General features: G+C 41.8%; 1 protein-coding gene across 1 annotated transcript in view; it reads left to right on the top strand.

Annotated features, from left to right (window-relative positions):
- The window catches only part of LOC118082767 (protein eyes shut homolog), a 167,415-nt gene that overhangs the window by 116,141 nt on the left and 33,559 nt on the right, over positions 1–17,715 (top strand). Inside the window, exons 4-6 of the mRNA XM_035110599.2 lie at positions 4,109–4,302; positions 11,477–11,604; positions 15,710–15,824. Of these exons, the coding sequence (XP_034966490.2) occupies positions 4,109–4,302; positions 11,477–11,604; positions 15,710–15,824 (437 nt within the window). The remainder of the gene's footprint in view (positions 1–4,108; positions 4,303–11,476; positions 11,605–15,709; positions 15,825–17,715) is intronic.

The raw sequence follows: 17,715 nt of genomic DNA, 5'->3' as shown, positions 1-17,715 counted from the left end.
ACTGCCATCCTAGCCCTGAGACAGTTGAGATAGTGGGGTTTTTAACTGGAGACTACAGGGATTAAATGTGGGACCTAATGCAAGTGACACAGGTATCCTACCACCTAGCAAACACCCCCACTTCGCTGAAGCTTCCATGGATAACTGTTTTTTTTTTTGCCAACTATTATAATCTAAGTCAGGCTTCCTCAACCTCGGCCCTCCAGATGTTTTGAGACTACAATTCCCATCATCCCTGACCACTGGTCTTGCTAGCTAGGGATCATAGGAGTTGTAGGCCAAAAACATCTGGAGGGCCGAGGTTGAGGAAGCCTGATCCCCTGAATGGGGTGGAATAAAAACTGGCGGACCAACCACCAGCCTGTGAGATATGCATGTGTCTGTGGATGGGTGTTCATTTTTGTGTGTGTTTAATTTCCCACTCATTGGTCCTCATCAGGGAAAGTGGGAGGTTAGTTATGACAGTTTCAGGATAGCATAGAAAGAGCCCAATCTTGGGGCCTCGTGGATGGATGGGCCTTGCATCAAGTAGATAACACCCCATTTGGGGGCCTAATACAAGCTGCTATTGACAAAGAACTTTCAGCAGTAGGCCTGCATACATGGAGTTATCCCCTGTGTATATTGTTATGTGTGGAAATCATGAACTGGTGTATTTCAACATGTTTACCAACACTGGGCTTTCCAATACATGTAGATAGGAAGATGGATATGGGGGTTGGCATGTGCTGCCACATGCGATTTTCTGTATATCTGTGGAGGGAAAATGTCATAGTAGAAACAGCCTGTATTTAAAGAATTTTAAAATCAACTGCATAGTCCTGTTTACGTAAGTGGAAGCAGGAACTGCTCCTGTTTCAATATATCAATGCAATGCAATTCAACAGGTTTTTTTCCCAAATGTGTATTAGCAAAAAAACCAAAAAACTCAAGAAGTTTTTTTATGGGGGGAGGGGCTGCCACAGGTCCCCATTTAATGTTTAATGTAAATGTTCTCATTTACGTCAGCCCTGTACAATAGACATCAAGTGTCCTGCGCATGGATCCTTAATAAAGCACATAAGGTCCCCTGTAAGTGGCTCCCTATGGGGACTGTCATCACTTGATAACCCATTATTCTGCTGTAAGACTAAAAGCATTTTCTCAATGCTACTGCTGACCTAAAAAGATAAAGATTTGTACTGTGACAAGAGGAAAAGTCTTGCAATTCTTATGACAATGCATGTGAAGGCTAAGCACAGAGAAAACTTCCACAGGATGCCTTACTGTAAGGATGAGGAAACTGTGGCCACCCAAATGTTAAGAGGCCACAGCCCCCAACAATCCCAGCCAGATGGGTCAAGTATGTGGGAAACATGTCCACCAATATCTGGAGGGTTCCATGTTCTTCATCTCTGCTCTAAAATCTCATCAAGGTGATGGTCAACAGTGGGACTAAAAGGTAAATTGGATTTTTGCTATATCTTCCCTAGTAATTGGTGCCGAATGAAGTTCTAAAGAATGCTGGATATGAAGTCTGGAAATCTTGAACACGAAATATTTATCCTATATAATTGGGGAAGCAGACATGAAAATAGAAACATGGTGGTATGCACATGGAGATTAGAGTAACTTTGTTGATTTGTTGACTGAGCAATGCAGAAAGGGATTAGTGTGATTTGAAAAGCACATTTTACATAACTCACTGAGGCTACATCATTTACGGTATGCAGGAACCTTGGAATTATGTTTCATTTAAAAAAAGCTAAGAAATAACAATGTACTGCTATTCACTGCTGATGAAGCGACTTATGATTTATCTTTTCAGCAGCGACTTCAGGTTCAGATCTGAATACGAAAATGAATAGAATGCCCTTATCCTCTGACTTTGCCTTGTTTGTTGCTTGCTGTGTATCATTCCTTCCCGAGCCCAGCTCCTAGCAACCAGCTAATGCAGTAAAATTAAGAGTAAATCAGTGTCCTACTTGATCATGCCTTGTGATGCTCACCCTTCAGCACAGTCCCTTTGTCCTTTTAATCATGTAGATTAAAGAAATTCATATGGATGTAGCATATGCAGTGTCCTGAAGCACATTCCTTTATGCACAACTGCCTCAGAAATCTTAAAATTTCATTAGAGGCTGACGAAATAAATTTACTCAAGTGGTATTAAAGACACAGTGGTTCAGATATGATCTCCATATTTCCTCATTTTTATGGAAAGATGTATCGGTACTAATGCAGAAGTGTGTGGTAGCTCAGTGTTTGCTGTGCTTTCCAGTTCAGTCACAAAAAAATAGTTCTGTTTGCCTTTGCTACGCTGATATACTTAAGAAAATGTGAAAGATGTGACCTTACCTTGGTTTCTGATAATGAGCCTAAGAATGTGTGTGTTACATACAGTCTCCAGTATGAATGGGCCAATCATTAACATCAAAGAGTGTATGGACAGTGGACTTGAAGCCTAATATTTACGGTATAACAAGAAGAAACTGAGCAGAATGGGAATGGGAGGAAAGAGACAACATATTTTAATTTATTTATTATAAGATTCATTCCCTATGTCTTCTATACCCAATACTGTACAAAATAAAAAAAGATACCTTCAGATTCTGCATGCACACGAAAGCTCATACCAATGACAAACTTAGTTGGTCTCTAAGGTTCTACTAGAAGGATTTTTTAAAATATTGTTTCGACTACGTCAGACCAACATGGCTACCTACCTGTAACTATACCCAATACAGTTAGCAGTCTGCCATGTTGTAAAGCAGCAATAAAATAGAAACAGCAGCAGTGAGATACTAAGCAGCAGCCAGTATGTCAAAATCAGGGGGACATTTCATTAAACACACACCTCAACAAAATGGTCTAAAGATGTAAATGGAAATAAAATATCCCACAGTCCTCTGCATAATGACCTGAGGGATGGGACTAAGTCCCGGTCACCTCTCGGTCACCTCTCTCCTTTGTTATTGTGCATGAAGCAGTAAAGCATGTAGAAAGGGGTGACTTATAGCTCACTCTCAATGATGAGTGGTTCCCAACTTTAGCTCTATGGGCTTCCCCTGGATCCCGAAGCCCTAGTTTTACAGGTTTCCAAGATCCAGGGAAATCTATGCATGAAGACTTTTCTGCACCACACATCCATAATTATGCATAAGTGGTGGGGCTAGGAGGAGTTCACACACACCATCAAGGTGGGTCCAAAGTCATGGTGCTGTAGGTCCTTCCTACCCATGAAAGGGGCTGTTGACAACAGTGGGATTCCTTCTATCTCCTACATTCTTAAGGAAAAGTGTCAAAGTGGATTTGGAGGTTCCTGCTCAGATGAAGCATCCAAACCATTTCAAGAGAAGCAGAAGTGTTGGAGGTCGGGAAGGGTCTCCTATTTGCATTAAATTGAAGAAAAAAATGTACTAAAATTGTCCCTCTCCCAGTATCTTAATATCCTAATATTCAGTCTCTGAGTGCTTTGGGACAGAAGCTTGGTTTGAAAACTCAGCAGTGAGAAATCACAAATGGGTCGTTTTGGCAAAAGGGTTTGTTTTGTTTTGTTTTGCCTTGTTTACGAAGAGTAAATTCAGATTCAATTGAGAAAAAAGTACAGTATGGCTGTGAATGACTTCCATGCGAAAGAAACACCAATCCCACATAAACACCTGTCTAGAAGCACCCTGTGCTTTCACACGCTGGTTCATGGATGTCTAAAAGGGAAAGTGTCAGGGCAGTTGCCCTCCTTCTCCGTGAACCATAACCCCCAGATTCCTATCTATCTATCTATCTATCTATCTATCTATCTATCTATCTATCTATCATCCGTCTATCTATCTATCTATCTATCTATCTATCTATCTATCTATCTATCTATCATCTATCTATCTATCTATCTATCTATCTATCTATCTATCTATCTATCTAGCATTTGTGGGAGGTGAGATTTGAGGTAAAAAAATGTACATGCACTATTTTTGGTAGGAAACTAGACACCCCCTTTCAGTATTTGACCTTGCCTCACTACAAAAAAATTCATGTGGAAGGCAGGCTAAAATGTAACCATGGATTTGTGTGTGTGTTCTTCCTAACAGACAGATTCCTATTTTTGTTTTCTGCATTCATTTCTTTTAAGGCCCATTTTGTGAAGAGCGTTTGGAACCATGTAGCTCCCAGCCATGTCAGAACAAAGCTGTATGTCACAACCGTCCTTCTGGCTACGTTTGCAACTGTCCTGCTGGATTCACAGGCTACGACTGTGAAACTGATATCAACGAATGCTTCTCAGATCCGTGTCAAAATGGAGCCACATGCACAGATTTGCGAAATGTAAGTGTAGCTGCTATGTTGTAGTGAATTGCCTCTCCTGGCCTGCCATACCGGGAGGTGCCTGGGACAGCTTCCAGGTACTCGGCTTTTTGTTCCAGTGCTGTAATCCAAGCAAAATCTGCTGTGCAGCTTTCTTTGTAAGCCTGTTGTTAACATTCTAGTTTGGGTATACAGCCTCTTTGTGGCTTCTTCTTCTTCTTCTTCTTCTTCTTCAGGATGGTGGTAGATGATAGAATGCAAACTGGGTAGGTCAGGATATTTTATGAGCATCAAGGCATTTTTGCAATTGTACGTTCTTATGCTATTTCCACAATTCTCTCTGCCTGTGACATTTATGTTGTTTGTAGTTTTGAGGATAACAATACAGGTGTTTTAGGCCTTGGGCAGAATCCTTTAGTCCATTTTCTGACCTGGGGGTGAAGTGGTGACTCACCTCCCTTCCTGCAGTGTTGTTAACAGGGCACTCCATTAAACCAGTCTTGAGGGAAGTCCATAGAGCAGGGGTCTCCAAACTAAGGCCCGGGGGCCGGATGCGGTCCAACTGCCTTCTAAATCTGGCCCACGGATGGTCCAGGAATCAGCATGTTTTTACATGGGTAGAATGTGTCCTTTTATTTAAAATGCATCTCTGGGTTATTTGTGGGGCCTGCCTGGTGTTTTTACATGTGGAATGTGTCCTTTTATTTAAAATGCATCTCTGGGTTATTTGTGGAGCATAGGAATTCGTTCACATTTTTTTTCAAAATATAGTCCGGCCCCCCACAAGGTCTGAGGGACAGTGGACCGGCTACCTGCTGAAAAAGTTTGCTGACCCCTGTCATAGAGCTTCCATCAGCATTTGGGGTTGGGCCATCTGCATAAACCTGTTTTTGTGAGGGTCTCTTCCTCCCCAGTGAGACCCTGTCATGCCACAGACCCCGCCACGCAATGCTCTCTTCATGTGACATTTATGTTGTTTACAGTTTTGATGATAACAATACAGGTGTTCTCTTATTATTATTTTCTTGATTTGATATGAGTTCTCCAATAAAAGAAGGTTACAGGTAGCCGAGGTTTTTTTTTTGGGGGGGGGGGTTGCAAGAGCACTTGTAATTGCTAGAGTTAGTGAAAGTTAGAAATTAATAAAGGGAAGAATTTAGCTGATTTTGGAAAGTGCTGAAGGGAAGTTGCTAGGCCAGTGGAAAAACGCAGGCTAAGCTCCCTTTCCAGACCAGGGTCTCACCTGGGGTTGAAGCAGCTAAGCATGACAAAAGCTCCATCACAGTAAAATCCTTGGGTCTGTGCCAGTGGATGTTGCCAAGGTTATGCTGAGCGATGACGTAGGTTACAGGAAAATTGTCACCTTTTAAAACTAAGCCTGGAATAGCAGGGAGAAGCGGATGAGCAGAGAAAAGGGGAGGGGTTGCTTGGCAAGGGGGTTTCTGGGAAGGAGAGGCAGGAGGCAGGGATAACTGGCTGGAGACAAGCTGGAGCAGGGCCACAGAAATAGTGTTTAGAAAGGATGCAATGTTGAGCTGTTGTGAAGGACAAGCCCCTCTTGCAATGTGAATGCTGTAAACTCTGCATTTCCTCAATCCACACCCAGTTTTCAAATGTGTGTTAATAAGACATCGTTTTTAAAGACACAACAGTCTCTGCCACATCTTGATTCCCAAAGGAAATACGACCCTGACAGAGCACCTGGGGCCCCTGGAATCTTGCTACTGCTCAGCAGAAATTGAGGGTGGACTGCAACATCTGTAACAATGCATTATTTGGCTATTTTTTCCTCAGTCACCGCTTAAAGGGGGGGGGGAAGAGAGTCTTCTCAAAACACAATGCTTTTTTTTACATCCCTCTTTATTAGTTATTGATTACTTCCCGTTGTTGCTTTTGTTGTTGCTTAAACTAAAGTGTAAATTGAGGAGGACAGAGAAAAGATCTGATAGCAGAGGGATATCTTGAAAAGTATTCTCTCCTTCATCTTTCATGTAATTTAAAAGGTTTAAATAACAAAGGAGTAAATACCTTAAAAGATAAACCCAGCTAATCATTGCCTCAAAGCACCAGAAGAAAGACATGAGATTTAAAAGGAAATTTAATTGGGTCACAACTTTATTCAGGATCCAGAGGGATAGGGACTGCAGTCAGCAATATCATTACAGACCTAACAAAACTGGTATGTAGAAAGTTCACCTTTTGTGTGGCCCCCTTCCCACCCACCCCCAGTCCTCCTCCTCATTGCTTATTTGTATGCCACCTATCCATAGTTAAACCATGAGAAAGACAGCTTATAACACAAAAAATACTTAATTCCAAAAGCAGTCATAAGCCATAAATAAAAGCATCCCAATAAATATGCAAAAAAATCAAATAGTCCCTACACAAGCCATAATAATGTCTAACAATAAAAATACAACACATTAACACCAATAATAGCAAAAATTAAGCTTGACCCCTTCCAAAACACCCAAACAAAGAGGATAGTGAAATGAGATACGATGGCAATCTTCAAATATGTATCTCAAGGACTGTCACATGGATGATGAAGCAAGCTTGTTTTCTTCTGTTCCAGAAGCTTGGAAAGCCACTTCCGTGCCTTTGCCGGAGGTGGGGTTGTGGGCAGCCCGACGAGCCCATTGCGTGGGGGCTGCAGAGTCAGCCCCTACGCAATGGTAGCTCCCGCCTGCGTCATCTGCCCCCCTTGTCCAATAGGGATGAGGGGGCGGGGCCGCAGCGTTTAAACCCCTTCGCGCGGCCGGGGCCCGTTCTCTTTCTCCCAGTTCGCCGGAGCGAACAGAAGCACCCGCCCACCCGCCCCTTAAAAAGAGAATAGGGGGCGCTGCTGCGGACCTGGTCGGTTGCCTGGTTAGTCAGTGGACCGGGTAGGACTTTTCCCATACTGGGCTAGCCATGATGGGTTTTTCGCCTACCTCGTAGCATGTCGTCACAACTTAGGTTAGGCGGTTAGGCGTTGGAAATTTGCATAACAATAAGATGGAGGAGGGGCAGATTGCGTCATCACCTGCCCAAATTTGGAGAAGTAATTCCGTTAAAGGATTCCGGGGGCGAGGCTTGGTCCTGAGCCTGGAGTCGCCAGGGCCGTAAGGCACGCCCCGTACGGTGGCCACAGAAGGAGTTCCGGTTGATCGGCATCGCCGGGTTCCTTACTGGTGGTTAACTTCTCACGGACTTCAACACACGGGTTGGAGTCGGATTTAGTCTGGTAGGTTCCAACGCCTAAGCCAATTCCGCTCAACATGCATATTTAATAAAGTTGTGGCCTGAACCACCCAATTAACCTTTAAATTCTGTGTCACGTGTCATTATTACATTGATCGGAGGGCATTGCTACACAACTAATGGATTCAGTTACAAGAAAGGTGGTTTTGAGTTCAGGAAGAACTTTCTGATGATAAAAGCTGACAGTGGAATGGTCTCCTTTGGGAGATGGTGGAGTCTCCTTCCTTGGAAGTTTTTAAGAGGAGGTTAGATGGTCATGGTCATGTATGCTTTAGTTGAGATTCCTGCAGTGTTGGACTATATTACCCTTGGTGTCCCTTCCAAATCTACACTTCTAAGGAATAAACCATCTTTACTGGGAAGTTGGTCCCACTAAATTCAGTGAAACTTACAGTGTATATTGCAGCCTTTGCAGTACAATTCTATACATATTTACTCAGAAGAAAGTCCTACTGTGCTCCCACAGATAAGGGTGCATTACATTACTACCCTCATTTCTTAATGCTTACTTGATGGTAGTTATCCACCAAAAGTTTCCATTGAAATGATCAAGGCAACATATATTCCAAAATGATCTAACGATATTCTGTGAACTGCCCTGAGACCTTGGGGTATAGGGCAGTATATAAATTCAATTAACTATTCCCATCAGAAGTGTTAAATGGCAGGCTGAGAGGTATCAAAATAGGATCTGTGTATGCTCTCAGAACGTCGACTGCATGAGGCATATTTTATTGCATTGCGGACAATATGGTCAAGCTGGGGAACTATTGATTAAACCACTATTTAGAATACAGAAGGAAAAAGAGAAATAAGAAAAATGCAAAAATGAAAAATAATTCTAAAAAACCTTTCAATAAATATATTGGAAAACAAATAAACCACTATTGGCAAATTGGCCTACTATACCAAATACCTTCTGGGTGACAAGTCCAATGATACCACAGTGGCCGTGGCAAAGTTTCTTTCAGTAGTCATACAAATCAAAGATCAACATACCCATGATTAAACAAATAACACTTCGGTCTCCCTTCCCTGGGGGGTTGGCTGTATGAATCTGTTATTTTATTCTGAAGCCATGTTATGGGTCGTTGGACCGCAATAAAGATTATTATTATAAATTCAATTAACAACAACAACAACAACAACAACAACAACAACAACAACAACAACAACGATACAATTAAGGATATAAAATTACTATTGCAACATATACAAAACAATAAAAATGTTTTTTTTTAAATGATCATTATTAAAACATTACAGGCATAGCAAAGAAATAAAATATTGGTACAACCAGACCTTAAAGGGAGCATATGGTTCCTTAGATGAAACCGCAGTGCATAGCTTGAAAATGGAGTGTTTTTTTAAAAAAAATGCTTACATTGCAGATCAGTTACTTACTGCTACAACAATTCAGAAATAATCAAAGCAAACAGTAAAACAAGAAGGTTATTCTGAGTGCAATCCCTGAAGTATTTTGCAATCCTCAGAGGGGGAAAAAAACACAATTGCTGAAGGCAGCTGCTTAAAAGATACAAATCACTTTTTCCCGTAGGCCAGTTTATTGGATTTACAAAAGGAGATTAAAATTACATCCTTAAAATTGTATAAAGGTAGAGCAAATCCTACAAGCTACCTTCACTTGCAAGTTCTTAAATTAAAGGGGAAATGGCTGTTCTGTTAGTAGATGAATTAAGGAGGCTCCCCTGCTTGAAGAAGTCTGGCCCTGTCTGGTTGTGGATCGCAGCTGGGAGTTCCTCCTCTATTAATGGAGGTTAAGACTATCAATGGCTGCTCACCACAACGGGCATGTTCTGCATTCACTCTTGGAGATTATGAGAGGAAATTAAAGACTGGTGTGAGATAGGAACTTGGAAGAGAAGACAGGAGACTTTCAAAGGCCTTTATAAGCCTCCTCATGCTTCCCTTTTATGATAGGCGGGAAAGAAATTTTGACAGGTGGGTGGCCACATTTACCTGTCATTTGTGGGGTGTCATAATGTCATGTGATGGGGGGGTGGCCTCACTCACCTGACAAATTTGGCCCACATGGCAGATCCAGTTTGGTAAAACGGCTGTCTAATAATAATAATTAATAATATTTTTTAAAAAATTATACCCCACCTGTGTGACTGGGTTGCCCCAGCCTCTCTGGACGGCTTCCAACAGGATATGAAACGTCAAACACTAAAAGCTCCCCAATACAGGGCGCCTTCAGATGTATAGGATCTTAAAGGGCAAAACATTAAAACAGGCCAACCAAACTATTCTCCTATACTGTACTTAAATTTAGCTATGCCATATATTTGTTAGAGGCAGACCAAGTCAGGCCCAGTTACCATGCTTTACGAGGCCCATTAGCTGATGCATGCAACTCCTAGACACCCACATATTTTATTCTTTGTTTGCCTTGTACTAGATCCAACGACCGCAGATAAGGAGACAAACCAGCAAACAACTTTCGCTGTTAATTCACTTTTCCATTTAGGCATGCACAAAAGAGTCAAGCGCTTTTTCCTCAAGTTAACTATGGTTTTGCCAAAACAGAGGTAATCTGTAGGAGGGATCAGGGGCGTAGCCAGGATGAAAATCAGGGGGGGCAAGGGGCGGGGAGCAAGGGGCGGGGCCAAGGGCGGGGGCGGGGCCACATCGGAGCAGCCCGAAATCGGGCTGCTCCGACGCCCTCCTCCCCCACCGCGATAGGAAGGGACGAGGGGGAGCCAGGATCAGCCCGAAATCGGGCTGCTCCGACTCCCCCCTCCCCCTCCGCGATAGGAAGGGACGAGGGGGAGCCAGGATCAGCCCGAAATCGGGCTGCTCCGACTCCCCCCTCCCCCTCCGCGATAGGAAGGGACGAGGGGGAGCCAGGATCAGCCCGAAATCGGGCTGCTCCGACTCCCTCCTCCCCCTCCACGATCGGAAGGGACGAGGGGGAGCCAGGATCAGCCCGAAATCGGGCTGCTCCGATCCCCTCCTCCCCCTCTGCAATCGCTGGGGCAGGTGGAGGGAAAGCCCCAGAGCCGCGCAAAGCGGTTGCCTGGCTTTCCCTCCGCCCGCCCCACAGCCAGCCGGCTAGAAGGGACGTCTCCCTTCTCCCTTGCTGGCTGTGGGGCGGAGGGAGGGAAAGCCAGCCAAACGCTTTGCGCGGCTCTGGTGCTTTCCCGCCGCCCGCCCCACAGCCAGCCAGGGAGAAGGGAGATGGCACCGGGCGGGCAGTGGGGCAGGCTGGCCAGTGGCCCTGCTTCTAGGGGGGGCAATTGCCCCCTCCTGCCCCCCTGCCTACGCCCATGGGAGGGATGGCACCATCGCCCTAGCCTCCCAGCACTGAGTACTGGGACACCATAGGGATGGGCTGAGAAGGCATGCCAGCAAGAATGCCTAATTGTCTCTGCCAATGAGCACATACCACTCCAAGCTCACCACTATCCTGCTCCACCCCCTCACTCCTCCAGTGTGTGACTGTGACATTCCTCTGGGTCACTCCTAAGCCAAGGTTAAATTCACATCATTTGCTCCCTAAAATGCTTAGTGTCAGAAGGGAAAATAAAATGAGTAGGTGGCCTAACGTAGAGAGTACTTTTCTTAAGTTTATCAGTTCACCCCCCAAAATAATAATAATAATAATAATAATAATAATAATAATAATAATAATAATGGAACATTTATAAGGAAATAGTAGCCAACTCTTCACAGGGATGTGGCATGATAAAATTTGAATTCTTAGAGCCCAACATACATTTGAATTTACAATCCAAAGCATGCCCCCTGAAACTTCCATTGGTACATGCCAAGCAAATTGGCACAGAAGTAAATTAAATGCCTATATGAAATTTTTCATCCACTGGTAACACATTGTCAGGATCTCTAAAGGTCAATGGAGTGTGTGTGCTGACAGTGGCAATTTCTGAATTTTAGCAAATAGATTTTAAGAAGTCTCTCTCTTTTGCAGGATGTGGCATGTAGTTGCTTGCCAATGTTTATAGGCAAGTTCTGTGAAAAGTTGGTGACATTCTGTGAGCCATCCCCCTGCCTGAATAATGGTTCTTGCATAGCTGAAGTGGAAAGCTATCATTGCAGGTGAGTTTGAAAACTTCTTTGAATGTTCAAGGAATATTATGAAATTGGGTATTGGAGGCAGGGATGAGGCAACTCTTTCATTTTTAACAAGGCCTGCCTACTAATCAGTGATATATGGCCTTTATTTTAGGTGGGGGGGGGGAGATGAAAGACTAAAAGCTAAAGCCTGGAAGAAGCATTTCATCCATGTGTGTGTGAAAACAACTTGGAAAAGAGAAGGATGTGGGGCTTTTTTTTAGTGGGAACTCACCGGAACTGAGTTCCAGCACCTCTCAGATGGGTGTCATTGTCATTATAGAAGGACAAGGGAAATGTTCATGGTGAGTTCCCTCTTCTTCTAGAAAATGAGCACTGGAAAGATGTAGGTACATATTCTTAATTCATAGACCTATAATAATAATTTATCGTCTAATTTATCAAGCACCATGTTAAAAATAGTCCTGTGCATATATATACATACATATCTGAAGGAAACCAGGTATATGGTTAACTAATTCCATTTCTGTACAGATTTATAGACTATTTCCTCACACCATTAAGAAGTACAATTTGTACTCTTCACACTTGCTTGACTTTTATTTGGCTGCCTTAAAGTGGGTTCTGTGGTGCATTTTTCAACTGCAGTAAACAAACATTTTTTAGAGTATTCATGAAAGCAAAATATTAAGAATCTGTGGTTCTGAAAAGGATGGCAATATGGGGTGAACTTATGAAGCCCAGGTGTTTGATGCATGTGGTTGTGTATGAACATAGTATGAACAGAATCCCAGTGTGAAATGTTCATAATGCACATGGAGAAATAGCAAAGAGGATAAAAGAAACCTCAATCTCAAAGTCCTTAGAGTTTCCAAGTGTTCTCACTGAAGTGCTAACTCAAGGCAAAATTACACATTAGCACTGAATATTTTTTTGTGTATCCAAAGTCACGTTTAGGTATATAGGTAATGGAAATATACTAAATCAGGTCTTTGGTCCATCTATTATCAACCATGAAGGACAGTAACCCTCCAGGGTTTCAGGCAGAAAAGCACTCTGAAAAGTATGGTTGTTGTTGTTTTTTTTAAAAAAATAATGAATGTGTTAATATTATAATGCATTAATGTTAATGTTTGTAAATACATTGTAAGAACAGAAAGCAAGGACACTTGATGCCTGATCTGAAAAAAGGCGTCTAAAGCTGCAATTCAATGGAATTCTATTTTCCCTCCATTGATCATTGCCAGATTCAGATATTTTGGGTAATTGTTTCATCCATGGATTTGGACATTAATTCACAGCAGGTTATAATTATTATTTTCTCCCGCCCAGAGCATGCCGGGCCTGACTATTGCTGAAAAAGCTTGTTGACATGCCATTGGTTCTGCTTCAGGCATTCTTACAGCTTGTTTTTTAACAGCCAGGAAGTTGCCTCAATGACATTTATTATTGCTTAAATATTCATTGCCAGAATCATAATTCCTCTTCGCAGCACATTTCTTTGTGATTGAACTTCAAATAGTTTTGGATTTAAAACAATTCACTGAAGAATTATAACAACTCAATAACGTTGATGGTTGCCACCCCCCCAATAAATAAATATTTGCTCTCTCTTATACACAGTTTTTTAAAAAGTATTTATTACAGTTTGACTGCAAGTAGGGATATTTGTGAAAATCTCCCTATTTGACTTTTGCCACAGTTGTTGGAGTTCTAAGTTCCTCTCATAATTACACCCTAAAATGAGGAGAACTATTTTACTGGTCCCCATTTCACAGTGGTATCCCTCCTTCCAATCCGAACAAAGCAGCAACTCGTTGCAGATCTCAGCTCTAGTTTATAGCTGCGTTCAAAAATTAAAAATAATAAAAATCAAATATGAAGCAGACCACAAGGATGTGCTGAACCATTTAATCCTTCAACTTTATAGCTGACCATTGAATCCTTTGACTCTACAGGTAATTGCAGCCGTCCAAGTGTACCCATGTTCAGAATTGGGCTGTTGAGGAAAGCATATTGTTAACTGTCCTATGATCTTCGGATGAAAGGCAGTATAAAAATTTAATAAATAAAACTAATAGTGCCCAGTCAGATAGCCATCAGTAGCAGAAAAGAAGCTTGTTGAGAATTTGGGTGGGGGGGATTGAATCCAGCCTTCTGCTCACTCCTCCTGCCCCTGGAGCATAATATTGATGATTTGGCTGCTCGGTGGTTTTACCAGGTTCATGCACACTCAGCAGCTTACAGAAGGATATGTTTAGGACAGGCTTCCTCAACCTTGGCCCTCCAGATGTTTTGAGACTACAATTCACATCATCCCTGACCACTGTTCTTGCTAGCTAGGGATCATGGGAGTTGTAGGCCAAAAACATCTGCAGGGCCGAGGTTGAGGAAGCCTGGTTTAGGAAATTTGTGAGACACACCCTTGCTGCTCTGTATGTGTGCAAGCCCTAAGCAAATTCAGGGAGAAAATGTATACAAAGCTCAAAGAACAGTGTTATCTGCCTTACTGCTGTTCCATATCAAGGGCACCATTTTCCATCTCTCTATACAGCGCACTCAAGGAGCCCTAAATCATAAAATATTGCTCACATTCGCTTGGCATTGCAGTGTTTTGCATCATGCTTCTTTTCTTCTTCAAAACCCTACAAATTATAGCCTCATTCATTTTGTTCCAGCTGTCATGGTTTTAGCAATAGCTGATCACTTACCAGTGCTCATTCTGAAGAAATTTTGCTACCTATATCCATCACCCTATTGAGTTGCTATCAGCCTACTCTTGCTTTTCGTTTGAAAACAGTCGTTTCCTATTCTAAACATAGAACCAAACAGATTCAATTTAATTTACCCCACGTCAGCTGTGATGTATCCAAATTTCATATTTTTGATCTTTATATCATGTTCGGGCTTGAATTTAATATAGCATCCTCCCTCCTGAATGCCAGTGTTTTAGCGGGCGATATAGTTATGGGACTCAGCTAGAATGGTAAAGAAAAAGCGATTGATATGTGTTTTATATGTGATATAACCTATATCTGATATACTATAGGTTGTTTGACTTTAAATATCTAATTTTAGATGCTTACAATGCACTCTGTTGCTCTCCCGTCTCTACCCCCTTCACAATGAATAGACTACAAACTTAAAAAGTTTAAATGCTTTACTTACATAATCCGAGGTCTCATTCATACTTTAGCCAATGCTACAGCAAAGTTAACACAGGTAAAAGCTTACTGAGTACAAAATACAAAGTTAATCTCTAAATGTGGAGTCTGGACTCGGAGCAGAGCCCAGGTATGTTTGTCTGCTCACGTGGCATGAAAGAGAGAGAAAACAGGAAGAGAAAGATTTACTTCCTGTCTCTCACTGACCCTACTGTAGCAATTTAGAACTCTGTGGACCTTAACTCCTTCACATACTAACTAGCATTGTTCAGTTTGACTGCAAATCTCTCACAATAATGTCTGAAACCAGCAGGACAAGTGAGAGAGGGAGGCATTACCTTCCTAACAGTGGGTATTGGCCACACCACATATAAAAAGAGCTGAATCATTTTCATAAATTGGGCCTCATGAGCAACTAGAGAGCAAAATATTATTTTCTTCTTAATAGAAAATATATAGCTATAATTAAGCAAATAAAACAATGGGTATGCCTTTATCCATTGCTGAAGCTTGCACTATTGTTTCCTCATGTTATTGTGAGTCATTACTGACCACTGTTAGCATATCCATTGTTTAATGATCATTAGCTAACTGTTCTAAACCTCATTTGACATTATTTCTCAGTAGCAGAGCCATCTGTTATAATAGCTTCTTAAAGCTGCTATGCAGAGTTTGCTGTTAAATATCTGTTTAGCTCAAGGTTGATTTTATTCTTGAGTTTCCAGAAGGACTTCCATAGATAAAAAGACAAAAACCCATCATTATTTACCAAAATGAAGCTAATCTGGCTAAGTGACAGCCGGTAGGTGGCATGAATGTGTTGTCATTTTCATTACATTTTGCACAAAAAAATAGGAAACACATTCTTGCTGGAAGGACATTGTTTGGTGGATCTCTAGAAGCTAATTAAATGGAATTAGCAATTCGAAATTCTAGCCTTCTGAAATATTCTGGTGTATTTACAGCTGCATGCCAGGATATACTGGAAGGAACTGTGAGGAAGTAATTGACTACTGCAGTCTGCTCAGCATCATCTGTCTGAATGAAGGATTGTGTCTCAATATAATTGGAGGATTCAGTGTAAGTAATTAAATATGGTAAATGAATTCAAAAATATAAAAACCTCAGCCAACCAGAGCCTTAGAAATATGTATTTCGTCCCCTGGGAGTCAAGCAAGAGCAACACATTTATGTACTTTCTATATACTTGAGTCAATGATGCAAGAAGTATTAACTCTAGTAATATGGATTTTTTTATTGCTTCTTTTCTGGGATTCTATTTTAAACTGTATCAAATAACTGGACAACAGTTTTTAGCCTTGCTAGAAGATATGGCTAATTTGTGGACCAATGCCAAATGCCTACTTGGATAGAAATCACATTTGTATCATAATATTCATTCCACTAAAGACTTTTGAATGGATTGTAGCATTATTACCAAAGAAAAGTCAGCAACTTTGTCAATCACTTAATCAAACAAATTGTAAGAAATTAAGCAGATTGCATGACAGCTTGACAATAAGCGTTTTCGAAACTTTTCTTTCCTGTTGTGTGCTCAACTTTTAGAAATTAAAGAGTAGCAAAAACACAGGATAGAGATGGACTAAAACGGATTGGTTTTGGATCAGACCTGTATTCTGGGTGATGGTGGTGTCTGGGTCCTATCCAATGGTTTTGGCTGGAGATAAACTATTTGGATAGGACCTGGTGGGGGGTCTGAATCCCATTTTCAATGGTTGCCCCCAATCCAGTTCTTCCTCTTTTTTTAAAGAAAAAATGGCGCCGGTACTCACCTTAAGTTGTTACAGTAAGTGTCATACTTTTAACATTTTTTTAAAAGGTGCCAGTATGATGTACCTTTGAGTACCCCCAGAAAAAGCACTCCCCCCCCCAATCCCTGATTTCAAGAACAGACTGTGCCCATCCATCAACTTGGAACTGATGTTTCATTGTGTCTTCTGAATCTGGAAGCTGAGCAGGGCAGGCTTGTCAGCATTAAGCCATCCCGGGGGCCAGTGGCTAAACTGGTCCCACAGGCCAAATATGTGATTGCTTCCACAAACATGGAGAACAACACACACAAGCCAGTAAATAAGGCTAAACTGCTTTATTTACATATAAACGGACTGGGAGCTCTACATTATGACTCCCTCTCTCTAGCATCACAGCCAGTAAAGAGAAAGAACAAAGGAAACAACATTCCCACTTAGGAACACAGTAAGACAAACATCCTGTCTACATCACATCCACTCTATGGGAACAAAACACATACAGTCATACGATATACAATAAACCTATGACTGCAGACGGGGAATGAATCTCCCAACAAGGCTATCCCATGGTATCTGCTTTTGCACGGCAAGAACACTGATGATTCAGAACCAACAATGTGATTGATTGAGAAACATACAGCGCTGTCATGCCCACTATTTTCTTCCAAGTGTTTTATTTTCTCTCTCTGTCTGGTGAGCTTTTTAGGCCAGTAGGTCCCAATGAAATGTGGCATCTGGAAAAAAAAATCACTAAAAGTGAGATGCAAAATGATGCACATCTCAAAGCACTTTTAATGGAACACTCCCATATTCAGACTTGGCTCTCTCAGGGATCCAGGGTGGAGGGAGCACAACTGAGTGGCAGAGCAGTTGTTTTGCACACATCTCAAGTTAAAAGGAACAGGGAGCATGTGATGGGAAAAATCACTTTCTGAGACCCTAGAAAGCCACTACCAGTCACCACTAGACTAGATGTAGAAAAAACGGACGTGGCATAAGGCGGCAGTGTCCTATGTTCTTCTGTTCTTGGGATAAATCATGGCATGTCACAGGTTGGGATGGGCAAATTTGTCAGTTTGGATTTCACTAACTTGCTTGTTTTTCCAATCTTCCATCCATGTCTCCAGATTTCCACATCAATCTGTGAATTTTTGTTAAAGTCTTCCTTAAAAAAAACAACCCAGCATTTTAAGGTGAAG

The sequence above is a fragment of the Zootoca vivipara genome, chromosome 3, assembly GCF_963506605.1.
Source record: "Zootoca vivipara chromosome 3, rZooViv1.1, whole genome shotgun sequence".
Classification (NCBI taxonomy): domain Eukaryota; kingdom Metazoa; phylum Chordata; class Lepidosauria; order Squamata; family Lacertidae; genus Zootoca; species Zootoca vivipara.
Note: the sequence above shows the minus strand (reverse complement) of the source record. Positions and strands in the feature narration are given on the sequence as shown.